Source organism: Lepidochelys olivacea (genome assembly GCF_965140295.1).
Source record: "Lepidochelys olivacea isolate rLepOli2 genome assembly, chromosome: 2".
Taxonomy (NCBI): domain Eukaryota; kingdom Metazoa; phylum Chordata; order Testudines; family Cheloniidae; genus Lepidochelys; species Lepidochelys olivacea.
The window spans coordinates 224,607,037-224,634,629 of record NC_140412.1 but is presented as its reverse complement, the minus strand read 5'-3'; the positions used below and the strand labels follow the sequence as shown (position 1 = coordinate 224,634,629).

Here is a 27,593-nt window from a genome sequence, read left to right as displayed (position 1 = left end):
CCTCTATCCAGGAGGGATTTTTTAGTTCTGTATACAGAAAGGTAGTTACCCTTCCCTTTATATTTATGACACTACTTTTAAACTGCTCATACAGGACTAGGTCATTTCAGTATATTGACTGACGATACAGCACATCTGATAAATACATCCTTTAAAAAGGTGGATGTACATTACCATTTCCATAACTGTAGATCCTAATTTCAGTGTGTATATCTTTAGTTGACATATATAATTACAGTAGTAGTTTAAAGGTATATTAGTCATTTGCAGTGGTGCTTTTTCCTTTTGGAATTTGAATCTTTAACATATGCTCTATTGACTTTCTTGTTAATTACAAAATGACCTCTTGATTATGATAAAAACATTGCTTGATATTCCATTTTTTCATTGGGTTTCACCACATGCTTTTGTACAATTGATCTTGGTCATGTTTTCTTAAATTACTTGATGTGGTGGTTCTGTGAGGAACAGGGCTCAGTGATTTATCTTAAATATCTTTTCAGATTCAGCATGTACTTGCAATTGTTCTGTTATGTGATATGGATTCCAGCACACTCAGGGCTCTTTACTGTCTGTATCATATCATCTTAGTGCTTGTGTCTTTAATCTGTACAGCAGAAAGCTGGGTCTTACCTGCACATCAGTTTGCTTTTCATTTTAATTAGTAAAGTGCCATATGTAGCCATATTTTCAGTTGGCATCAGAAAAGTGTAGTCATTTATTCAGCTCTATTTTTGAAAAACTGAACTAATTCTTGTTTTTCATACCATGTTGCAATTTCTTTATATTGACTATTGTTGCCAGTCCCATTGTTCGGAATTGTATTTCTGGCTTCTAAAGTGAAAAGATATTAACAAGAGTTGTGCTAGCTTAGTTGTACGTTTAATCGTACATTATACAAGATGCCTTTGCATAAAATGCTAATTACCTAATGAAATTACTAAATCAGTTGATATCAGAAGAAGTTGTGATGACTGTGTGAGAGAATATTTAACCTCCTAAAATAGGAGGTATTGTATTACTGGTATTCAGCAACCTTTGAAATTATATGGTCATTCAGTGGAGTGACTGGGTCTTGCTCTCCCTACTCACAACTGAATGTTATCAGTAGTGCTGACTTGTAGAATGGTTGCATAAATGATGATGGACGATCCTGGGATGTATGGCTATTGTTTGTGGGATGTTTATGTAAAAGAGAACAGAAGGTGATAACTTAAATGCATTTCACATGACAGAACAATTGCAAGTAAGTGCTGAATCTGCAAAGATATTTAACTTGAATAGTAAATAAATATATTTAAAAAAACAAAAAGCTTGAGAGGTGGGGGTAGATTCTAGCACAGACTGAGACAGGTGCTTGGCACAGTTGCTCTAGCTATGGGTATTAGAAGTCTTCTGTTTTTAGCACTACAGACAAATTCTGAGGAAGAAATACACTCCTTTCACCCCCAGACCTTACCAATACGGTGGTGGTTACACTGGTGAATGAAACTCTTAGTAACTGAACCAATAGAATAGCACCAGTGTATCTTTCCTGCTTAAAGGTATGGATCAGTTCAGAACAAGGGTCTGCAATCATAGGTGCACCCACCGTCAGCCAGCTCCCCCTCTCCCCCCCAGCACCTCCCACCCACCGGCAGCCCTGCCGATCAACTCCTCCCACTCCTTCCCAGTGCCTCCTTCCTGTCACGATTAGCTGTTGTGTGGCATGCAGGAGGCACTGGGGGATGAAGGGGAGGAGTGGGGACAGGGTGCACTCAGGGGAGGGGGTGGAAATGGGCAGGAAGAGGCTGAGTAGGGCCAAGCACCCCCAAGGAAAGGAGGAAGCCGGCACCTGTATCTGCAAGGATAGGTGGGAGGGAGAGTCTGGATACGCAAGAAAAAGTGACTTGCACAGAGGAACTAGGGAAGTTTTTTTTGGTTTTGTTTTGTTTTTAAGTGTGTGGGGAAGTACATCACCAGAATGAACCTGAAGAGAAGAGACAATTGCCAACACTCAAGACCCAGAGATTGTACAGAATCATATCCAGATTGATCTGGGGAGATTCCGTCAGACACCTTTTACAAGGGGGCCATAGCAATTGTAGACAATACAATAGTTACCTCTTTTAGCTGCCCAGTTTCTGCATTTTGAATGAAAGTACAAGGCAGTGATAGTTACTGTGATGGTACTGTGAGTCCCCCTTGTTAACCTCTGCTTCCAGTGAGAGGGAGTCTTTTTGTGGTGGCTGGGACTCAGCTCTCTAACAGCACTACCCTTTCAGCCACTCAAATGCTCTCCTCTTGGCTATGCCAGCCCTTCCTTCATCAGGCAGATTAACAATAGGTGCACCTCAATTCCCAAGTCCCTTTGCATCATTCCCCTGTGATATCCAGCCCCTGACATTGGCTATTCACAAAAATTCCAGATCCTCTGCACCTAGAGGTGAAGTGTTCCAAGTTTTGTCATAAACCACTGCTCTTGTAAACCATGTAGCACTTGCGAGCCCTTAAAATAAAACAAAAGTAGGTTATTTAAGGACTAAAGGTTTAACTAGAAGTGAAAGTGATAGAAATGATGGGTTACAACACAAAACAAAATAATGAAACCTGAACCTGGGTTTACATATATCAATAGTCACGTTTTCTATATAATAAAGTAGGCTATCCCTTCAAAATTCAGTCTGTTGCAGAGCTGGCTGGTTTCACAAGAATTAAGGTCCATGAAAGCCCCCTGCCCTCCCTCCCCCACTTTTTTTTAGGGATTTACTCCATGAATGTATAGAGTGGCTTCACTCTACATTCTTGTACTTGAAACAGTTGTTTGTTTCAATTCATAGCCAGGGTGATCTCCTGCCTGCTGTTATGTTCCTTGTCACCTCCAACTGCTTTTGGTCATTGGGAATTGCCTGTGATGGTTTTCCATTGACTGTTCTGGGATGTGGCAAGAGTAGACAAAAGAACCTTGAATTACCTTGCCAGTTGACTAAGGAGGGGTGACAACTCCATCTTGCTTGAATGGGTCATCACCAAGATATCTTAGATCCTGGTGTCTAATTTCTACTGCAAGTCCATAAACCATACTTTCAATATAAATGTTATTCCTTAAGTATTACCTATGTTGGGGGGGATGGATAGCTCAGTGATTTGAGCATTGGCCTGCTAAACCCGGGGTTGTGAGTTCAATCCTTGAGGGGGCCATTTAGGGATCTGGGGCACAAATTGGGGATTGGTCCTGCTTTGAGCAGGGGGTTGGTCTAGATGACCTCCTGAGGTCCCTTCCAACCCTGATATTCTATGATTCTATGTACATCTTGCAATGACTATGAATCTTGACAATTTATGAGCTTTCTGTAGTTACCTTACAAGTTACTCTTTATGGATAAATATCCTGTAGGATATTTGTTTAGTGCAGTTAGTCTGTCAGGTCTGAGATGAGAATTTGTTGCCAAGAACAGGGTACCCTTTGCCAAGGTCTCTCCATTTCACAGATACAAACTGGGAGAGATAAAGAACAAACTGGTAATTCCCTGATCCTGTAAAAGAGAACTACATTATCAGGCACATGACAGACATTCTGCAGGGCAATCAAGGAAGCATATATCTGTATTATGATTGTTGGACTGATTTTTGTGTGTGTATGTGGGGGAATACATAAAGATGTGTGACACTCCTGCACCGCTTGCCCAGATTGCCAGTTGATGGTACCAAAGACATCTTGCCAGACTCTTACTGTCCTCCTTATACTGGTTGTGTTTCAGAAGAATAGGGATTGAGCTGGTATGGCCACTGGAGGATTGCCACAGGAAATGCCGATTGACCAGGGTTCCAGCTTCACATCATGGTTAACAATGCAGGTGTGCAACCTGTTACACATAAAGAACCTCTTCATTTCTCCTCAGCAAACAAGATGGATGAGCTGGTTGACTGCTTCAGCCAGACTCTCCTCTGATTCCCATCTCTGGAGAGAAGTGCTTAAGAGCAACATAAATCATTCCCTCATTTCAGATGCTGAGCCTGTGTCTCCTTAAACATCCCTAACCCTTGCTGGAAGAAAACTGTTCTGAACCTGGAAATGTTACATGATTTTCATAAATTACTGATGGTTTATTTGGTATTTTTTTCATTGTTCACCCTTTCTTATGTGTATGTACACTGAAAAGATGTTTGTTTTTTAAATTCAATATAGGGTGTAATTCTCAGAGTAGAATAGCCCTTCATTTACAATTTAATTCAGAGCAGTGCAAAACATAAAATTTAAAATGCTTATGTTTTGCACACCAACAGAAAACTTAAGTTGATTTTGCCATGCACAGGATGATTATAAACTAGCATAAATTATATATAATATGGTAGCTGTATGAAAGGAAAGTTTCCTTTGTAGTTTGTTTAATCTCCAGTGTAGGTGATTAATTTGTAATTGCACACTAATAACATGGAAAACAGAATATATCAGGCTCCAGTGCTCCATATATTTTCTATTTTTACTCAAGTATGCTCTTTAGCTGGTAAAGGGCTAAAAGGTTAATTTGAAAACATCTACTAATTCCCAAATGGGAGCTGTAAACATACGCCTGTTTTTACTTGCAGGAGAAGTGTGGTCATTATCTTAGAACGTTTACTTCTTTCTTGGCATATGTATTTAGTCAATGAATGATTAAGAATGTTAAGAGTTACAGGAAATCTTCAGAGTTCTTAATGCAGATCTTTCAGCATAGAGATTGGATACTTCCCAGATACCTCACATGTAATATTTTCCCCTTCAAGGTATCTAAAAAGGTTGCAGACTTGATTCTTGAAAAGCAGCCTGCATATGTTAAGGTAAGATAATGAACTTATGTATTTATATTGTAAATGCCTTCTGTGAATTATTAAATCACACCAGCTAATGTTACTGTAATTCAGCTTGATCTGTTTTTTAGGCACAATTGTTGATCATTCATGTTGTCAGTGGGAGAGTGTAGTCTTTAAATTCTTATATTCTGTGGCTGTTTTACTTAAGTCATGTTGATACCCATCATCAGTGCACTTAGATGCTTAAATCAATATAGTAATCCATTCCAAATCAACCCTATTTTTTTTTTTTAAAAATGGCAAAATCAGTTAAAAGCCCTGTCCAAAGAACACTGCTCCTACTAATTACCAGAGGAATCAATGAATGTAACAAAAGGGCATTCCATCAGCTCAAACAAGCCTCTGAAGATGAAGCAAACTACTTGGTCAGTGGTTTTAAAAGCTTCCTATAGATCCAACAAATCTAGCATTGACTTTCCAATTGACAATCCAAAAGTAATTGTGTGGTGTGTCCAGTAGGAACTAAATTGTTACACTAAAGTCTAAAACAAGACTGATAGGAATCAAGGACACAAGACTGAGATGTCATGGGAGCTGCTCCAACATAATCATAATAAGATGCTCCAGAAATGGGAGGCTATAGATGAGGTAGCAGCTGGAGGGGGCTTGAGCAGGAGCCTCATTACTATTTATGTTGAAGGATGGCTTGCACCTTGCTTCCATGAATAAGGCATTAACCATCCTCATCAGTAACAAATTCCAAACTTTCCACTGGTCTTTACCAACTCATGAGAAGTGTGTCCAACAGAGAAGTAAGTTGGACATGGCACTTCCAAGAGACTTCAATGAGCAAAACGGGGTTAAACCCTAGAGAAGATGATAGCTTTAATGCCCTCTTATTCTGATAGCGCTCTCATGAGATTGGTCAGGTCCGCCAGGATCTGGTTCATCTTTTCCGCAAATCAAAGTGAGGATTCCCCAAAGAAACAAATTAAACCATGAGAGTCAAGGAAACTTGGATTCACCATTTTGCCAATCTAATGTAGATTCTAATGAGGCCCCCATTACAGTAGTATTGAAATATCCACATTCTGAAGAGTTGCACTGGATGAGATTTTGCTGAAGCTGAGGGAGAGGACAACTAACCTTCTGTTCCCCAGTGTAAGAATAACCCATTCTCAGTCTTTGAGTTAGTGTATTGCCTTTGCTGCTGACACTTCAGCTTTCTTCCTTGTTGCTTCATCATTTGCAAAGCTTCTGTAAACTGTGGTGACTCTTGGGTAAGGCATAAAGAGAGTGGGTGTCTAGATTCTAGCCTGTCAATATTTCTTGATAAGACATTGTTATAGTATTACACTGAAGCACTGGTAGAATGTTCAAAGGCTGAGGGCCATAGTCAGTTGGAAGTGTCAGATGAGATAGGTCCATCAGTATCCTAGAGTGAAACATTAAAACAGTTTCTCCATCCTCACAGGAGTATGTCCCTAGCCTGACTTTTCTCTGGAAGAGGAGGCGATCTGACAGTGACAAGTATTGTCTTTTCATCCCAAAGTTAAAATCCAGAGAGTGAAACTATAATTACATGTGTGAAGGAAAACTATTATTAATTTATCCCTATCTGACACCTTATATGAAACAGAAGCATTTTCATTTAAAAAAAAATTTTTTTTTAAAAAGAGGCTGTTTATGGACAATTGATGCAGACTCTGGCAAGGAGTTTCTGTTTTGGATCTTGTTTATTTTCTGTACACAACAGTTTCACTACTACAAACCCTTCCTCATCCATAATTCCATAATGTTCTTCTGATATCTTGTTAATTTTAAAATGGCTGCATTACCAAATGGGGTATTGTGCGCACACACGTCATTAAAAGTAGGCATTCATTTCATATTACAGCAGCCTTTTAATGTGGCTTGAAATAGTACTATGTATGGATTTATACAAGAGTGCACAGTGCTTCAGTGGTTCCAAAGTGGTTCCAAAAATCTATCAGGCCAATAAGAGGCACTTTAAAAACTCCTTAGTTGTGTTAGTCAATAATCCTGTTTAAAAAGTCTGAGCATGTTAACTGCATAGCTAGGGCTCCTCAGGGGCTATTTTTGTCTCTGGATTTAGTATCATGACTTTTAAAATAGGGTGTCCTATCCTGCAAATGTCCAAGAAAATCCTATCTGAGGGGCTGAGCGCTTGCATTCCCACTGACTCACTGGGATGTATTTAATAATTGTGTTCCGTACTTCATGATAATAGGTCATATTTAGCAGAAAATCCTATCCTTGCTTCCTCACCCTGCACAGGTTCCCCTGGAAGTGAGTGCATTTCCACTGCATGGTTGGGAGGAGGTCACAGAGGTGGTATGCATCCCCTGTATAAAGTAGGGTCCTGTTTTGTGAGAACTTCCTGTGGGGACTAATCGGGAATAGACCGGGCCAGTGGATTTTCCATTCTGCAGCTTCTCTGGTGTGTTCTCCCCTAGAAGAGGGGCACTTTTTACCCCCCCAAAAAAGGAGGACTGTTGCAGCTTCTGGGTTGAAGTGGCACTGCAGAGCCACTCCATATCTGGTTGAGGGAAGGGAGTACATCTGCCCAGCTTCTCAGTCTGGGTATTGGACTGAGGGTTTTGTCCCTAGGAACCTAATAGCTGCACTCCATCCCAGTCCCTAATCTGTGCAATCTGAGTGTGTCCAAAGGATAAATTTTACTGAATTCAGACAGCCAGAATTATTTCAGTTGAATGCCATCTATTAGATTAGATTTATTATTAAATGCATTTCTGCATGAAAAAGGAAGTCATGACCCCCTGCAAAAGTCTTAGCTATTCAAAGCTTTTTTAAAGGGGAGATTGTTAGGTACAATGGGAAGCAATCTTTGAATAGAATTTAAGCCATTGCTCAAACCAGGATCTAGTTTCTGACTTTTCTAAACCAAAGACCTTAGTAAGGAAAGAGAAAACTTTTTGTGTGAATGCAATAATATCTCACTTCCATAGTATATCTTTGATTATTTTGAGCAGAAGATGGTGTTAGAATGACCTAGGTTTTAAACTGGATTTAACTGGTAAGTTAGATCAGGTCAGATTTTAAAATTAAATCAGATTTTGTATTGTAGAATTTTAAAGTAGAGGCCATGCCCTTCTCTATGTTTGGAAAGTACCTGACACATTTTGAAATACAGTGCTGTCGTGGTGTATGCACACCCTGTCTCTCTTTAGGGTAAATCATGGGTGTGGTGTCACCATGGTTACAGTTTACCAGACTGTCCTTGGACTCAAGACTGTGTGGCTCAATGGCCAGAGTCAGTATGGCTGCCCTTGGATTCAGGACTCTGTGGCCTAATGGCCAGAGTCAGGGGCCACCACCTGGGGTGGGGGAAAATGATGGCTGGGGTACTGGGCCCTCCCTGCCACCTAGTCAGCGGGGATACTACTGCAACATGCTGACTTTGCTCCAGTTGGGTTACAACTTGCTCCCCACCTGGGGCCACTTGCTACTCTGTCTCCTGAAGCTGTGGTCCATATGCTGACTGGGTCTCTGCTCCTTGGCACAGGCAGCTCCCTGGGACTCCGACTCCAGTTGGTTGGCTGTAGGCAACAGGTCTCCTATCTGGTTCTTGGGATCCCTGTCTCCTGCAGTCAGTGGCTGTAGCGGCTCCTGGTTTGGAGCCTCCACCAAGTGTCCTTCCTCCTTGGTGTTCAGCTTAGACTGAACTAGTCTGCTCCCTTTTATACTGGAACAGCAGTTGGAGCATGCCGAGCATGGTCTGGCGGGGGCGGGACTTCCTCTGCCCATAACGTGACATTAATCCTTGTCTAGTGCACACCCTGTCACAAGTGCAATACACATTTTTAAAATGTTCAGTTTTTCTTGTATATAGGGTGTGTGCAAACCTTTCTATGACGTATTGCCAAATAATGAGAAACTAATAGCTGTTTAAATCCCTGGTGATTATTTTTTAAGAGCCCAAAAATATCTTAGGAATTTAAAAAAATAATTTAAAGCTGCATTCCTTGCCCTGAAGAGGTCACAGTCTAAATTCAACAGGTTACAATTAAGGGTCATTGCAAAGTGATATGTACTGAATTGCTCGTGAATACCCAAATATTGTGAGACAAAATGTTTTGTACAGCATATTTGCCTGCTTTGCCAGTATCTGGTTTATTAATGCAAATTAAACTTTGTGCGTGTGCCTGAAGCTTTTATCATTCCATTAGGCTGAATTTCATTAATGGCAATAAGAATATTCTTGTGCTAATGTTGCAATATATCAGTAAAGCAAAAGTATTTTTATGTTGTTTCCAACTTCAGTAAAAATGGATTCCAAATCTGTTCTGAAGATGCTTGTTTTTTTGTGGGCGACTGTAAAAGTGTTTCTGCAGAACCTCTAAATTGTCTTATTTCCCTTTATGGAAATGCTAACATCACATTATGCCATCAGTGCTTTGGCCTTTACTGATTAGGTGATTGAAATGTATTTTAGTTTGGGAGTAGATTATAGGTTTATGTAAATTACTTTGAGATTGGTGAGAGCATCTGATTTGTTTTACACAAAATGCATAATTCTTGGACGAGTAAATTGAAATATTGCTTCTCTGTAGGAACTTGAACGAGTTACATCTTTACAAACTGGTCTTCAGTTAGCTGCAGTCATTTGCACAAATGGAAGAAGGTATGGTACATACTGAGTGACACACTTGTCTGCTGTTCAGAGATTGAAAGGGAATTCATAGATTCATAGATATTTAGGCCAGAAGGGACCATTATGATCATCTAGTCTGACCTCCTGCACAATGCAGGCCACAGAATTTCACCCACCACTCCTAAAAAAGACCTCACACCTATATCTATGCTATTGAAGTCCTCAAATTGTAGTTTGAAGACCTCAAGGAGCAGAGAATCCTCCAGCAAGTGACCCGTGCCCCATGCTACAGAGGAAGGCGAAAAACCTCCAGGGCCTTCCAATCTGCCCTGGAGGAAAATTCCTTCCCGACCCCAAATATGGCGATCAGCTAAACCCTGAGCATATGGGCAAGATTCATCAGCCAGATACTACAGAAAATTCTTTCCCGGGTAACTTGGATCTTACCCCATCTAAAAACCCATCACAGGCCATTGGGCCTATTTACCATGAATATTTAATTACCAAAACCATGTTATCCCATCATACCATCTCCTCCATAAACTTATCGAGTTTAATCTTAAAGCAAGATAGATCTTTTGCCCCCACCACTTCCCTCGGAAGGCTATTCCAAAACTTCACTCCTCTGATGGTTAGAAACCTTTGTCTAATTTCTAATCTAAATTTCCTAGTGGCCAGTTTATATCCATTTGTTCTTGTGTCCACATTGGTACTGAGTTTAAATAATTCCTCTCCCTCTCTGGTATTTATCCCTCTGATATATTTATAGAGAGCAATCATATCTCCCCTCAACCTTCTTTTAGTTAGGCTAAACAAGCCAAGCTCCCTGAGTCTCCTTTCATAAGACAAGTTTTCCATTCCTCGGATCATCCTAGTAGCCCTTCTCTGTACCTGTTCCAGTTTGAATTCATCCTTCTTAAACATGGGAGACCAGAACTGCACACAGTATTCCAGGTGAGGTCTCACCAGTGCCTTATATAACGGTACTAAAACCTCCTTATCCCTACTGGAAATACCTCTCCTGATGCATCCCAAGACGACATTAGCTTTTTTCACAGCCATATCACATTGGCAGCTCATAGTCATCCTATGATCAACCAATACTCCAAGGTCCTTTTCCTCCTCCGTTACTTCTAGTTGATGCGTCCCTAGCTTATAACTAAAATTCTTGTTATTAATCCCTAAATGCATGACCTTACACTTCTCACTATTAAATTTCATCCTATTCCTATTACTCCAGTTTACAAGGTCATCCAGATCCTCCTGTAGGGTATCCCTGTCCTTCTCTAAATTAGCAATACCTCCCAGCTTTGTATCATCTGCAAACTTTATTAGCACACTCCCACTTTTTGTGCCCAGGTCAGTAATAAAAAGATTAAATAAGATTGGCCCCAAAACTGATCCTTGAGGAACTCCACTGGTAACCTCCCTCCAACTTGACAGTTCACCTTTCAGTAGGACCCGTTGTAGTCTCCCCTTTAACCAATTCCCTATCCACCTTTCAATTTTCCTATTGATGCCCATCTTATCCAATTTAACTAATAATTCCCCATGTGGCACAGTATCAAACACCTTACTAAAATCTAAGTAAATTAGATCCACTGCGTTTCCTTTATCTAAAAAATCTGTTACTCTCTCAAAGAAGGAGATCAGGTTGGTTTGGCACGATCTACCTTTTGTAAAACCATGTTGTATTTTGTCCCATTTACCATTGACTTCAATGTCCTTAACTACCTTCTCCTTCAAAATTTTTTCCAAGACCTTGCATACTACAGATGTCAAACTAACAGGCCTATAATTACTTGGATCACTTTTTTTCCCTTTCTTAAAAATAGGAACTATGTTAGCAATTCTCCAATCATACGGTACAACCCCTGAGTTTACAGATTCATTAAAAATTCTTGCTAATGGGCTTGCAATTTCTTGTGCCAATTCTTTTAATATTCTTGGATGAAGATTATCTGGGCCCCCCGATTTAGTCCCATTAAGCTGTTTGAGTTTCGCTTCTACCTCAGATATGGTGATGTCTACCTCCATATCCTCATTCCCATTTATCATGCTACCATTATCCCTAAGATCCTCTTTAGTCTTATTAAAGACTGAGGCAAAGTATTTGTTTAGATATTGGGCCATGCCTAGATTATCCTTGACCTCCACTCCATCCTCAGTTTTTAGCGGTCCCACTTCTTCTTTCTTTGTTTTCTTCCTATTTATATGACTATAGAACTTTTTACTATTGGTTTTAATTCCCTTTGCAAGGTCCAACTCTACTTGACTTTTAGCCTGTCTCACTTTATCCCTACATATTCTGACCTCAATAAGGTAGCTTTCCTTACTGATCCCTCCCTTCTTCCACTCCCTATATGCTTTCTGCTTTTTCTTAATTATCTCTCTAAGATGCTTGCTCATCCAGCTTGGTCTACAACTCCTGCCTATGAATTTTTTCCCCTTTCTTGGGATGCAGGCTTCCGATAGCTTCTGCAGCTTTAATTTAAAATAATCCCAGGCCTCCTCTACCTTTAAACCCATAAATTCTTCAGTCCAATCCACTTCCCTAACTAATTTCCTTAATTTTTGAAAGTCAGCCCTTTTGAAATCAAAAACCCTAGTTGCAGATTTATTTTTGTTAATCCTTCCATTCAGTTTGAACTGAATTAGCTCATGATCACTTGAGCCAAGATTATCCCCTACAACCATTTCCTCTATGAGGTCCTCATTACTCACCAAGACCAAATCTAAAATGGCATCCCCTCTAGTCGGTTCAGCAACTACTTGCTGAAGGAATCCATCAGCTATCGCATCTAGGAAAATCTGAGCCCTATTATTATTACTAGCACTCGTCCTCCAGTCTATATCTGGGAAGTTAAAGTCTCCCATGATCACACATGATAAAATGGTTTAAAAACAAAATTACTCTCCCCCCTCCCAAAAATAAATCCCTTCATTTGCTTTAATATGAACTAATGATTACTTTTATTAGAACTATATCCTATTTTTGATGTAGGTACTAACACAAAATTACTAGTCACTTCCTGTACTTAAGTCCAAAGTGTGAACTGAAAGTTCTGCCTCCTATTGGAATGGACCATTGACCTAAAAACAAACTCCAGATAAAGGATACCTGCACCTTTCTAATTTCTCTTTGGTGTTACTGTAATTGCTGAATTTCACTAGCAGTGGTGGCCATTCAGTGTTTCTAATGTGCATTGAAACCTACCTGTTAGACTATTTGCTGTAAAATTCTTTATTTTGCATATTCGCTAAGACTATTCTGTGCATTGTTAACTTCTACAGGCACCTGAATATTGCAAAGGAAGGTTTTACTCAAGCTAGTTTGGGACTTCTTGCAAATCAAAGAAAACGACAGTTGCTGATTGGACTGCTGAAGTCTCTGAGAACAATAAAAACACTGGTATGTGCAGATTTTTTTAATGGTAAAATATATTTTTCTTAATTATGTAGTTTTCTTATGTCTCTTTATTTTCTGTCAATTTTTAGCAAAGAACTGATGTACGTTTAAGTGAAATGTTGGAGGTAAGTTTACTTCAAACTATTTTATGGTTATTGTAGATGGGAATACATTTGTTTCCATCCTTTTTATTTCTTCCACTCTTATTTCCTAACACAGAGGACAGTTTAAAAAAAAAAAGAAAGAAAAAATAAAAGGGCAAATAAAATGATTTACCAGAAATTTTGCTTTTTAATGTCAGAAATACTGTGTATGGGGCACCAACTGCTAATCTACTGGAAGATGCCTGCTATTCTGTTCAAGGCTCCAGTTCTGCCACTGGATCCACATGGGCAGAGCCTTGTAAACATGTGGATCTGACGGGTTGAGGCTCTAATTAGTACAATAAGGGTTCTGTTAGGTCTGTCTTGTTTATATGTGTCTATCCTTTCTGACACCAGTGTTTTAAAGCAGGATGTGCTTTTACTGGGAGGACAAACAGAGGGTGAGGTTTATCTGGTTGCATGTTAGCAGATATTTCTAGTACAGGCAAAGGAAAATATATCAGCATGTAACTACCCAAGATTATGTACTGTACAGGCTCGCTACAGAAGTGTCTGTCAGAACACAATGGATAGGAATAGATTGAGTATGTGACATTCAGCTGTGTTTTTTACCCCCTACCCCTGAATAGTAGGACAGCCTTGCTGCTGTAAGATCTGCTCCCACAGTGGGTGGGGGCAGATAGCAGAGTGTGAGGAAGCTCAAGATTCCAGGATGTATGCACGTTTTGAGAGTTCTATTAATTTTTTTTATATCGTTTAACTTGCTACTTATACTTCTACTTTTTTTTTATATCGTTTAACTTGCAACATGGAGAAATTGGGCTTTCAGGAGGGATTTGAATGAGGAGAGGTTCTGGCTTGGTGAACAGAGCTGGGGAGGGCCTTCCATTCAGAGCATGGAGGATTGTTTAGATGAGTGGAAAATGAAAAGAGGGTGTCATTTGTAGAATGGAGTGGGTAAGAGGATTGCAATAGGAGACAGTTGCAGAGAGGCAAGTGCTGCAGTGCCGGGCCAGCTGCGCCTTTGTCCCCTCTCAGGTTTTTCTGAGTGCACCCTGTGAGGTGACAGGCCCTGCACCTTCACCTGTCTCGGTGTGGAATTCTACAGTTCTCTGACTCTCATAGTGGGTCCCCAGAGTAGAGCACTCTGTGTAACAACCATGATTGCTCAGCAGGTCTGGCTGGGTTTGGCACCTGCAAATCTTTGCTTTTAGAGATCTGACTGGTGGTGAATACAGTGACCCAACACAGCCTTCCTAAATCAAAACACCATTTAATCTCAACAGTGGGAACAAAGCAAACACACCAGCCTCTGGGGACTGGGCTTTAGTTTGCCTCCTTCAGTCTTTGCCTTCGCTCCCTTCTCCTTCAGGGTCCATTTGTTATATCCACCGCAAAGTTCTTTGTTTCAATTTTTCCCACTTGGATTATCCCTCCAGTTTTTACAAGCTGTTGAACTCAATATTGGTGGAGGTAAAACTTCAGAGCTAATGGCAGTTTACCTTTAAGTATTGGTTAACTGGGGTATCTGAAGCAATGGTCCACTTTTCCATATACCTGCATTGGCTCCTGCTTGAATTAACCCCTTATTTTTATTCAGTAAACCTTCACAGTAGGTGTGGAATGTAAAGAATCAGCTATCTGAAATTCCTGCATGGGCCTGCTGAAAAGTCACTGAGCACTTTTTAAATCCTCTTATTCCAAGAAAGGAATTTCTGTCCCCAACAAATGTCAGTAAACGTTAGTACAGACACTGAAACTTTGAAAGGAATTCATTTATCAAAATACGAAGTCTTGCACTCATTACCCTGGCATACCGTGAGAACAAATTACTTGGATTTTCTTTACTCTGGATGCAAGGATATGTGCCCAGCAAGTATAACTGTGATAGAATCAGGTTACCATCTCTGGTGCTCAAGGAGAGTGTTTTGAGCAAAAGATGTTTCATAAGCATTACTAAAAGAGGTCAGCCTTGTGAAAGACTATGCTGTATTGCTCCCAAACTTGGAGATTGTGCCTTGTGGCATTGCAAGAACTGATTATATAACTTAGATTTGTCTGACCTATGGTATGATCTAACGTGCACATATGACTTGGCAGAATTATTTTATTTGTGAGTTGGAATGTTCCATTGCTTTTGACAATTCTGTTCTTTTCCCCTTAGATTGTCCCCTTTTCATTGCACCAGTGTCTTTGAACCGTATACTTTGTGGTTTTTCTTGTTTTGCATCTCCTCATGCATGTTTTCATGTATGGTGTTTAATGTATAACGTTTGCAAAAACAAATAAGTGAAGTGGGTGTCAGTCTACTGAATTTGCATGTTTATATTTTGAAAAAAGAGTTTGCAGCTTCTGAATTTTGAGGGTTTAAAATAAATCTGAGGGCTCTGTGTAGGAAACATGAAAATATAGAAGTATATTCAGACACGTTATAAGCTTTGGAATTGTGCCTACATGGAGAGTTCTGAATCTGACCCATAAGGCCAAATTCATGAGTAAAATGGCGTAATTTAAACATAAGTGGGCCAGATTCACAGCTGGTCAATTGTATATTTAAGTCAATGAATTTACAACATTTGAATATCTGGCTCAAGTAAGTAGGAATAATGGAGTCTAAATTGTTGTAATAGATGTGAGGAGTATTTACTTTTATTTTTAAGTTTGGGACCTACTTTTACTTGCTTTTGTTGCTACATCCTTCTATTCTGGCCATTTTGCATGGGAATTGCATGACTTTAGAGTTCCATCAGGCTTAGTGGGCCAAATTTAGAGGTGACATATAGAGCACTGTAAATTGGTCTAAGCTGATCAACGACTGGAAAGTATAATAGACTGCATAAATTTAGACTTCTTCTAGACTCACCTCTGAATTTATTCCGTAGTGTTTTAAGGGTTCCAGTCAAAGTACTGCTTATATATATATTTTTACTCTATGGCACTGAATAGCTTACTTCATCTAAGTATAGCAGTTTTTAAAAGATGATTGGGATACTGATCTTGTAAGTGTCCTGTCCTTCTGTTATAGTGGTTATGAATAGTCGAACGTACATTTTTTGTAGCTAAATTTGAGCCTGCAGAAGAATGTAGCTGCAAATCGGTATTCTGAAATAGTATCTGATAACAAATGGTTTATATGTTGTCCTTTTGCATTTTTCATTCATAATCAGTGGCTTTGCATTTAAATTCTGTGATGCTCATGATATATAATTGGTGTAATCATTAGAGGAAAAAAGCAGACTCTGGTGTAATATATTAAGAAAACATTCCTCTTCTCACAGGTAGCATACTTACCACAGATCTCTTTAGCATTTTTTTCCCCCATATGGTTCCATTTAATTTTAGTCTAAAAATGTATGTTGCAGTATTTGCTTCAAAAGTTACATTAGCGATCTATATTGCATTTTTTCCTAAGGAGGAGGACTATCCAGGAGCTATTCAATTGTGCTTGGAATGTCAGAAAGCAGCCAGTACTTTCAAACACTACAGTTGTATAAGGTAAGGTTATGCTTTGTTACTAAGGAGGTTCCAGCTTTCAGCTTGTATGCAGTGTTTTGGGGAATATAAAATGTCACCAAAGTGATGTGGCTGTGAAAAAGCAAAGGTGATCCTAGGATATAGCAGGTGAGAATTTCCAGTAGAAATAGGGAAGTATTAATGCCATTGTATAAGGCACTGTCAAGACCTCATCTGGAATACTCTGTGCAATTTTGGTCATCCATGTTCAAAAAAGATGAATTCAAACTAGAACAGGTATGGAGAAGGGCTACGAGGATAATCAGGCCAATGAAAGGCCTGTCTTACGAGAAGGGACTAAAAGAGCTGGGCTAGTTTAGCCTAGCAAAATGAAGACTGATATGGGAATATGATTAAGCTCTCTAAATATATCAAGGGGGTGAACACCAGGTAAGGAGAAGAGCTATTTCAGTTGTAAGAGAGTGTTGGCGCAAGAACAAATGGGTATAAACTGGCCATGAATATATTTAGGCTGGATATTAGTAGAGGGTTCCTAACCATCAGAGGTGAGAAGTCTGAAACATCCTGCCAATAGGAGTATTGGGAGCAAATAACCTAACTAGTTTTAAGATGGATCTTGATAGATTTGTTAACTGGATTATATGGCAGGGTTGCCTGCGGTAGGACTGGACTTGATGACTCAGGAGATTCCTTTCAGTCCTGTGTCCCTATATTTGCTAATGTTGGCTAATTGGTGTCAATTAAATTGCAGCACTGGTCCTTCAGTATCTGGTTAGAAAGGGCAAGTAATACAAAGACAATTTTATGATTCAGTTAATTACACTTTTTAAACCATCATCAGTGATTTTTTTCAAGTAATGAAAATGCCAAGGGATTCTAACCTTTCATGGGCTGCACATTGATTGGTCTGTCAGCATTTTATCCAGCTGTTGTGATTTGTAGATGTTAGGACCTGAAGACCCCAGCTGAGACTGAGACTCTGTACAAACACATAGTAAGAGGCTGGTTCCTACCACAAAGAGTCTATAATCTTAATAGACGAAACAGATGAAGGACTGGAGAGGAAACAGGCACAGAGAGGTGAAGTGTCTTGGCCAAAGTCACATAGCAGTGCAGTGCCAGAGACTCCTGAGTCCTACCCCAGTGCCCTGTTCACTACAACACACTGTAGTGTGCCTCATGCTCATGTTCTTTTGGGGAACATAGGACGCTGAATGACTAAAGTTTTTTGTGCTACAGCATTTCTATGGAGTGAAACTATGAGTGAAATTCTGGCACCATTAATATCAGAGGGAGTTTTGCCATGGACTTCAGTCAGGCCAGGATTTATTAAAATAAATGCTCTGGCTTCTTTCCTCTCCCACATTCCTCCCCTCCCCTCACCTCCCCCTGCTCATATATGGGGATTATTGCAGTACTGAAGTAATTATGAGTAATTCTTGACTTCAGTTGGAGTTCTGCATTTAGAATGGCTGTAGCTTCTGGTCCTGAATGTGCAAAGAAGCCAAAGTATGTAACATTACAGATTTTAATTTGGTAATTCATTGCTGTGTGTGTTTGCAGCTTCAGGGTTTAGAAACGACTGGACAGGTCTGTCTAGATTTTATAAAATGAATATAATATATATTTAAAGAGAAAATTTCATAAGCTCTTGCCTAAATCAGTTGGAAGTACTTCAGAAAGCAGCCATTAGAAATTCCATGTACAATAGTCTAAGTTCCTTATCCATGATCATTTGTGCCTCCACTTGGATTTGTAGTGCTCATCTTCCTTCTCTGACTCTTGAGTACAAGCTAACTTCATTTCTACCTTCTCATTCATGGTGGAGGTGAGGGCAACATGGGCCAATCTTTACCACAGAAGCCTCCTCTATATAGTAATGAGCACAGTGTCACCTTTCATTGGGAAAGATATTTGTGAACAGTTGCCAGGACTGCTTCAGTATTCAAACATCTTGAAAACTGTGTTCTGCACCCATCCTGCAAAAAACATAGCACCTCAATAATGAAATACTTTGCCTGATATTGATCTTCCATTAGTTGAGAGGTTACTTTCTCCCTTTACCCAGTGTCCTGCATAGTAGTGATGTTTGTTATTCATGAAACTGTCTATATCTTTTGTTGTTTCAAAAGGGAGTGTGGAAAATATTAATCTGATTTGTATTACAAACCACCTAATCTTTTTTTAAGTGGGGAAAAATTGGGAGATTTCTTATAAATATTTACGAAGACGGTTTATTAAACTGCTAAAATATTTGTTCATTTGACATGCTTCCTTTGTTAATATTGCGAGAGTTAGGTTAATTAGACAGTGTTTTCTTGTTTAAAATTCACTTGGCATACAAATGATTTGAAAGTTGCTGGTGAGAAACCATTTAGCACTGAATCACTTTTCCCCTTTTCTATTTTCTAGAAGCTTTTGTCATTGCTGCAAAGTTTATCTTAAGTATGTAAAGCAAAAGTGCTGTAATTTAAATTGATATTAACTGTCACTTTATAGATAATGGGTGACAAAGTTCAGCTGCAGAAGTCTTATCATTATAAATCTGATACTATACTGAGAAAATTATGCTGTTACTATCATTCTTAAAAGGTTCTCCTTATATGTTCTAAGGATAAAGTTTCTTTAAAGAAAGAGAATTTTTGTGTTGGATTAGCTTGGTAACAAAGGTTTAATGATAGAAAAGATTAATGTACAGTTCGTATCTGGTAAAACCGCTTTTGAATTTTGGCCTGCACAGGCTGAATAATCTTCCTTCTATTCTTAGAACATATTTACTTCTAAACTACTTATTCAACCCCCAGTCCCTGCCCACACTGAGCTATCCATTATGCTGCAGTTCCCTCAGTCAGCCAGGCATGCAGTCCTTTCTTCTCCAGTTCCAAGCACTAACTAACTGCTGCTCTGTTCTGCAGGTCCTTTTAGATGGCCCTCCAGGCCCCTCATTGATTTCCAGCAGCCCCTCTGCTTCCTTGCAGCCACTCTAGGCCGCTTGGAGGACCTCTCCACTGCTCCTTTCCTGAGATTGGTGTGGCAGAATCCTGAGGTCTCCAGCAGGGGGCCTTTGGGCCTAGTCCACCCCATTACACACTCATTAAGATTTATATGGCTGTTGATTGACAAACCCCTTATTATTTATTATTTATATGGATGTTGATTAAAAAACCCTTATAACATGTTTTGAGTAATTGTGTGGATAAAATGAATGTCATGAATTAATGTTTCTAAATTATGGTTAATAGCTTCTTATAAAATTCATCCAGTGTCATAGACTCATAGACTTTAAGGTCAGAAGGGCCCATCATGATCATCTAGTCTGACCTCCTGCACATTGCAGGCTACAGAATCTCACCCACGCACTCCTGTAATAGACTCATAACCTCTGTCTGAGTTACTGAAATACTCAAATCATGTTTTAAAGACTTCATGTTACAGAGAATCCACCATTTACAGTAGTTTAAACCTGCATTCTGACCAAGAAATAATTTTATAATTGTACAACATTTGGTTTAGAAAGTACATTGATTTTTAAATAGATGCTATGTTTCTACAAATTCTCTAAAATTCTTGATTAAAGCAGCTTTTGCAATAACTCTTATTTCTTGGTCTGTCATGTATAGTGTTCTAAAAGAAACATTACAGTACTTGCCTATTAATAATAGCTGCCAAATGGAGCAAACATATATTAATCTCAGATTTTTGGATAAAGCTATAAGAAAAATGGATTCAACAATATTCACATGTAATTCCACTGGTATATGTGGAAAGAGATGGAGGAAAGAAGTAGAAAGAGAAACCCGGAGGTTGTTAGATGTGTGTTTTTTCTAATGTTGTGGCAAAAGCTTTCAATTGTAACTCTCTTTTAGTCTAAATCTGCCATGTTTGTGTGTGTGTGTAATTCATTGTTCTTGGTTTTTTAACTTCAGGATGGAAAACTTAAAAAACAAAACCTAACAAAACCCCAGCTTGTATTGTTTTTAATTTGGTTTAGTTTAATCCCATATACATAAAACTTCTTGTTCTGTTCTAAAAGCTATAACAGCGAAAAGAATTATCTGTTGAATGTAAAACAAGAACAACAACAAAATCTTTGTCCTGATCCTGCAAACATTTACGCACATGAATAATTTTATTCCAGTGAATAAAGTTCATACGTGCCTGTTTTCAGGATTAAGGCTCAAGCTTCTGTTGCATCTTAAAACAGTGGTGGTAAAAAAAAGGCCATGGAATGAATACTAGGGCTGTCCAGAAAATAATTCCATTTTGTGAAAAATGTGGAGCTTTAAAGACTTGTTTTTGTTCTAATGCAGAATGAAAATGAGACCTTTTAAACTTCATTTCCAAAAAGCTTGGGAGGTGGGAGACCCGTGTTTCAGTCCCTGCCCTGCCTGATTCAGTGCAGGGATTTGAACATGATTCTTCCACATCCCCAGTGAGTGCCCTAACCACAAGGCTATTAGCTATTCTGGGGTAGGTTTCTTCCTCTCATTCATTTTGATGAGAAATTCCATCCTGGACCTGAGAAAACCTACCAGACTAAATTTTCATGGTAATTGATACATTTCCGTTCAACACTTCGGTTTAGACAAAAATGACACTTTTTTGGACAGAAAAAAATTTGTTTAAATATTTTTGTTGAAATACAACTCACTGAAATCAACAGTACAGCCTCTCTCTTTTATATTAAAAGTATTGCCCCTGGGAAATTGAGGCACTCCTGCCCATGTCATAGTCCAACTTGAATTTCAGATCAGTACTTTCTGCTGGCCACACACTGTATTAATAATACGAAAGGCTGTAGTCTGTTGTTTTTAAGCAAATTACTTGTAGTCTATGGTCAAGCTGGCAGTTTAACTTTCAGTTGTGAAAAGTTTAAACAATCCCTGCCTTAACTATCCTGCTGTATCCTATATTTCTTCCAAGGTAAACATTTCAGCTAATTTTCCTCAAAGTTGTCTCATGCATTTCTGGTAAAATAAATAATATTAATACATGGTTGAGTCAGAAATGGCATTGTAAAATATGCATAAAATACTTTTTAATAAATTGATGTTGTAATTCATAAATATAACGTCAGGTTGATAATGGTTTGTTTTCTTCAGGGAAAACCAATGATTTTTCAATGGAGTTTTTAGTATTGAGGTTTCATGCTTTTTATATAAAACATATATAGAAATTTTGTTTTCTATTTGTGATGTTGCTGCGAAAGAGAAAAAAAAAATTAGGTATCCGATGCCCTTAATACTTAATCTGATACACAGCTACTTCCTTTTTGCTGACACATCATAAACGTAAATGAAGTTTTTTCCTCATTTCACTTCAACTCATTTTTTATATAATGTATGGAAATAAGAAACTAGATCCCGGTTGAAAATTCATTTTCCCTGGTTTTCTCCTCATTCAGTGAAGAGATCTTAACTGTATCTGTACACACATATGAGCACTGTTAAGAAGTGAAGTGCATGAAAGTCAGGAAATACAGCTGAGACATAGCAACTATAATTCTGTCCCATTGGAGCTTTGTTTCACAAGAGCAGCCTTTAATATCAAGAGCAACATTTTCAAAGATGGGTAGAATGGGGGTGCTGACAACAGGGCACCTATGATAGAATTTCCTGTAATAAGTGTACATATTTAAGGAAGGGCTGTGTGTGTGCTCGTGCGCAGCAGAGTTGTGGGCAGGTTTTCTGGTGGCTCAACTCTTGAGACCTCTTGGAACCTGTGCCTTTCAAATCTTAATGTTGGAAAACAATGTTTTTCATCTAATTTAAAAACAAAAGCAACAAAAACCCAAATTTGTCAGATTAAATTAATGCAGTGTTACGATTTATCTGAAAGCTGTCGTGAACTCATCGAATCCTACTACTGTGTGATATTCTATTAATGTGCAAATAACTGATATTAACAAAATTACTTACCTTGTTGTGATTGCTCCATGTGTGCACAGACTGCATATGAATTGGAGTCCTTTTTATGAATGTTAATAGCTTTGCTGTTTTTAAGTCAAATTTCTTCCAATGTGTGAAAACTATTTATATGCTAATGGTAAGTGCTATTCTATGCCTCTAAGAGCTTTAAGCCACTTTGTGCCCTCCTTATGCGGGGCTTCTTTTCGATCTGGAGAGGCCCCCAAAGGAAATTATACAGCTTTATGGCTACCTAAGTTAATGCAGTTTCCTTAACATGGCCCTCTGGCTTGCAAGGGGGTCCTTGGATGGCATCTTTATTGTGTCTGCAGTGGGGGAATCCTTCCTCAGTAGTATGCTGGTTTAGGAGTGCCTCTTTACTTGCTCTGGCCCTTTTATTTGGCATAAAGATGCTAGAGCGAGATGAGATTATCACCCTAAATATGTAAATGTTCCACCCTCTCCCCCCCCCCCCGACAAATCATTCTCTTATTTGAAGTGTTGTCACTTATGTCACACCTGGACAAACAGAGTAAAATAGCAGAGTAGAAGGCTGCTAAGCCTTCCCTCCTGGGTGTGTGTGTGTGTGTGTGTGTGTTTAGAGGGAGGATTGGTAACAGATGAGAAGTTGGAATTAGCAAAAATGAGAGACTTGCTGCATAGGAAAGTTTAGTAAATGCTCCTCCTGTGGTAAATTTCAGAGTAGCAGCCATGTTAGTCTGTATCCGCAAAAATAAAAGGAGGACTTGTGGCACCTGAGAGACTAACAAATTTATTTGAGCATAAGCTTTCGTGAGCTACAGCTGAATGCATCCGATGAAGTGAGCGGTAGCTCACGAAAGCTTATGCTCAGATAAATTTGTTAGTCTCTAAGGTGCCACAAGTACTCCTTTTCTTCCTGTGGTAAGACAGTCCAGTCCAAGCTTTCCTTTCCTGGCTAGAATGCCATACTTTTTAGCTGTTGTTCTGATGTGGTATGTGAAGTTGTAAACCCCAACCTGTCTACATCCCTGGAATCAGGTGGTGAGGAATGTATTGCTGCACTCCAGGTGACCCAAGCAGGCTACAGCAACATGCTTGCATGCTTTCCTTTTATCCCTCTTCTCTGTGCCCTCTTTGTTAAGCTGGTTGCCTCCCTTGTGTCCTTTTCCCATGCTATCTTCACACAACTCTCAATTGCTAAATCCCTTTCCTGATACTAACCCCCATGCCTTCTGCCTTTTCTAAGTCTCTTTTCAAAATCCAGTACTTTAATGAAGTTTATAAACTACACCCTCTTAAACATTTGAAATAAAATATAAGGAAAAATAATTGATACCCTTAAAGACTTCAGTCTCTCAAGTAATCACATTCTTATTGTGCTTTCCCTCATCTTTCTCCATTCCTTGTTTTTTGTCTTAACTTAGGTTGTAACCTCTTTGGGGAAGGTACTTCATCTGTATTGCCAAGAATCATGCATAGCTATTGTACAGGAGAAGTGCTAAACAGTAAATATGTTCTCTTATCACTGGCCAGTGCCTTAAATTCAAAAGACCGGCTGTTCTAAAATTAAAAAGGCTGTTAAAGGCTTAGTTTGGTCAGCTCAGTTAGGTATGAAACCCCCCATCCTCTCCCTAAATTTTGAAAGAAAACAAGAAGGCTTATTCTGCATGTCTTCATTCGGAAGAGCACACAAAACACCAGAGCAGACATTTTTTCTGATTTACCCTCTCAGTCCATGTTTCACAATATTACTTACTTCCAGTGGACAAGAAAGAGCTATGCATATCAGTACCCAAGGAAGATTCACCTGGATGGATGGAGAACTGTTCTTGATAATCTCCCCTCCCTATTGAGGCTTCTCCCAAGCATATCATTGAGAAGGAAACTTGACAGATTCTTAAGAGGTCTTTTGAGGTTTTTTTACTTCCTCTTGGCTTTCTGTACATTTACTGTACTATGCTAGATCATTTATTGAATATCATTTACAACTGCTTTCTGCATCTGGCAGCTGAAAGTGCCCTGGGGAATTATCACTTGATAGGTTCAAAGCATTTATACGTCTGATCACATTTCTCTAGAAGTTGTAGAATCAGCATTTGAGGATTTTGCCCTCAGAGGTTTTTGAGTTCTGGATAAAAGTAACTATGCCAGTTTACAAAGACCATGCAACCTTGGTGCTTTGGTCTTATGTAGATACATTATGAAATGCTGAAAGATTTTCTACTCCCTTTCTCTTCTACTTAAGAGACACTCAAAGTACTTGATGCTGCTAAGATGTCCATCTGTCTCCCTCTGTTCTATTGGCTATGCTGATTGCAGCTTGCAGAGCTTTCTGGATGGAATATTGCACTGGAGGCTGGCTTGCCTAAAAAAATTAAATTTGTGACTCTTCTCTCTATTCTGACAGGTGCCTTTGGGGGAAACCCTATTAAGCAAGCTTTTACGAACCTGGCAGAAATATAGCTATTCTACCTTGGCCACTCATGAGATGAGAATGGATGTTTGTTCATTGTCCATAGTCAGGAGGAGATTGCTCACCAGCTCAGCTAAAACTGTTTCCAGGGTACGCTGTATTCAAATGGAAACACTTCCTATTGCTGTACAAATCCTGTCAAGTTAGAGAACAGCATTGTTCATGTGGAGAACAATTTTATTTTTTTTCTTGTAAAAAGATATTCCTCTGCATATGTCACTTTCTAAAGATACCCTATCCTTAATTGGTATCCGATGAAGTGAGCTGTAGCTCACAAAACCTTATGCTCAGACAAATCTGTTAGTCTCTAAGTGCCACAAGTACTCCTTTTCTTTTTGCGGATACAACACGGCTACTATTCTGAAACCTATCCTTAATTGAGTATTTCAACATAACAGTTATCTTGTTTTCTGTTGGAACTATTTTTACCTCTGTGGTATTTTTAATCAGAAATAATTTTTACTCTGTTAGCTTTACATTTTTCATGCTTAGTCTCTGCCAAAGATGAATTTTGTTAAATATTGTTAGTGCTTTTAAATAGTTAGTAATTTGCATGTTATAAATGTCAGATGTAGGGAATAGATGGGAATAGTTGACTTCTACTTTCTCAACCTACAATAAAAGTTCTATGTAAATCGAAAGTGTGCATGTCTAAATGCATCTGTCTTCCCACTAAACTTTATATATCATCATCTTCAGGCCCTGATCCTGTAATTTAGGGTGACCAGATGTCCCGTTTTTATAGGGACAGTCCTGTCACTCCCCTCCCCCCCATATAGGCGCTTATTACCCCCCATCCCCGTCCCGTTTTTTCACAGGTGCTATCTGGTCACCCTTCTGCAATTTGATCTGTGCTCAGGAACTTCTGTGCCCATTAATTTCATTGGGACTCTGTGTACATGCAGGGGTTCACTTTTGCAGCTCAGATTGCAGGATTCAGCACTGTTAGCTCATAAGCTCCTGAAGGCAGAGGTGGTGGTGGTGGTGTGTGTCCTCTGTATCTGATACAATGGAGTCCTGATCCTGATTGGAGTCTCTGGATACTACTGCAATATAAATGTGCTACAATAATTGCACTGTTTTTTTCATTGCAAGTGCAAATACAAACGGATGCCAACCGGCTAAGCCAATGGAGTGTCTCTTCCATCATAACTAGTGCAGTTACACTAGTAACACTATAAACTTTGCAATGTATTTAATGGCAGATGAATGGTTTTAGAAGGATAGCATGGATTATAATAGTGACATGATGTTACACAGACATACACTTTTTAGAACAGCGATCTGCTGTGAAACATTACTGTGAGTTATTAGTTTGGTTTTAAACACAATGTAATACCAGGATTTTATTTTCTTACTAGTGAATTGAATTCAAAACTGCAAGACACTTTGGAACAAATAGAGGTAAGAATTAGTGTTTGGATTTTTATAATATGTGAATATTTTTACATTTCAAAGTTTATTGTGACTTCCTAATTCAAATATTTTGGCATTAGCAGTTATTGTACATAGGAATTACTTTAAAATGTTATCTCTGTAGTGCTTTAGACATTGTAGTTCATATGGAATTGCGTGCACAGAGTTAAACCCACAGTAGTATGATAGCTATACTTGTGGGCCCTATATTTAATTAAAGTTTATGCCAGCATTTAATTTTAAAGCAGTCAGAAAGGAATGGAGTTTATCTGGGATATGGCATTCTATATACTTTGTGGAAAGTCAGGTTTGTGAGTAGATTAGAAGCAGCTGTAGTATTTTTTTTAAAAGTTTTCCTCATGGTCCTTTTTATATTTCACTTCAGTCTAATTAAAACCTCTACACAACTTTCCTTTTTTTTTTTTTTCCTTCTAGTGATAGGTTTCTCCTCCATGGTCTCATTCTGTGTGGGAATGATTAAAATAGTTGTTGGATTGATGTTGCTTTTATTTTTCCCTTTTAACACAGGCTAGGCATATCTTTTTTTTTTTCACTCAGATTTCACATTCCCACTTCTCTTTCATTGATTCACGGTTTCTGATTCCTACCTGACAAGATTCTTATTAGCAACTAACTTCTCATCTTGTGATAATCCGACTGAACAGATTTTGAATTAATTTGCTGAAAGGGCTGCATGCACCTCTACATCCTTCCTCATTGCTCTGTAAAGTAAATCCTGCCTTGTATTAAATTCTGCTGAAGCAGCAGCAATTTACAGGTAGTTCATGTTAACACTCAAGCTCTTGATTGGTTTCAGAGTAACAGCCATGTTAGTCTGTATTCACAAAAAGAAAAGAAGTACTTGTGGCACCTTAGAGACTAACCAATTTATTTGAGCATAAGCTTTCGTGAGCTACAGCTCACTTCATCGGATGCATCCGATGCTGATGAAGTGAGCTGTAGCTCACGAAAGCTTATGCTCAAATAAATTGGTTAGTCTCTAAGGTGCCACAAGTACTCCTTTTCTTTAAGCTCTTGATTGTTCAGGATACACAGGTGACTGAGAGACAGACACTGGAATGGATTTTAACTGGTAGACTTTAGTAGCTTAACAGTGGGTAGGGATGGTATATGCTCACCCATCTCTCATACCAGGCATTTAACTGAGTCCCGTGTGGGGTTACTAAGCTCTTACCAAATCACTGGTAACTTGCGGTGGACCTCTTTGCCTATCCCTGACACCCAGGACTCAGCTCACTTCTGAGTCCTCTAACTCAGGTGGGCAGAGACGAGTACCAAGAGAGACCTTTTTCTTCAAAGATTTCAGGCTTCTCTTCCTCCTTACTGGTGCTGGGTGTCATAAATATAAATGGAAGGGTAAACCCCTTTAAAATCCCTCCTGGCCAGAGGAAAACTCCTC

At 39.0% G+C, this 27,593-nt stretch overlaps 1 protein-coding gene across 2 annotated transcripts in view; it reads left to right on the top strand.

Moving 5' to 3' along the window:
* The window catches only part of VPS50 (VPS50 subunit of EARP/GARPII complex), a 207,390-nt gene that overhangs the window by 35,551 nt on the left and 144,246 nt on the right, over nucleotides 1-27,593 (top strand). For both annotated transcript variants that reach the window (XM_084620900.1, XM_084620899.1), the window contains exons 5-10: nucleotides 4,747-4,800; nucleotides 9,369-9,439; nucleotides 12,704-12,821; nucleotides 12,908-12,943; nucleotides 16,335-16,417; nucleotides 26,119-26,161. In XM_084620900.1, the coding sequence (XP_084477026.1) occupies nucleotides 4,747-4,800; nucleotides 9,369-9,439; nucleotides 12,704-12,821; nucleotides 12,908-12,943; nucleotides 16,335-16,417; nucleotides 26,119-26,161 (405 nt within the window). The remainder of the gene's footprint in view (nucleotides 1-4,746; nucleotides 4,801-9,368; nucleotides 9,440-12,703; nucleotides 12,822-12,907; nucleotides 12,944-16,334; nucleotides 16,418-26,118; nucleotides 26,162-27,593) is intronic.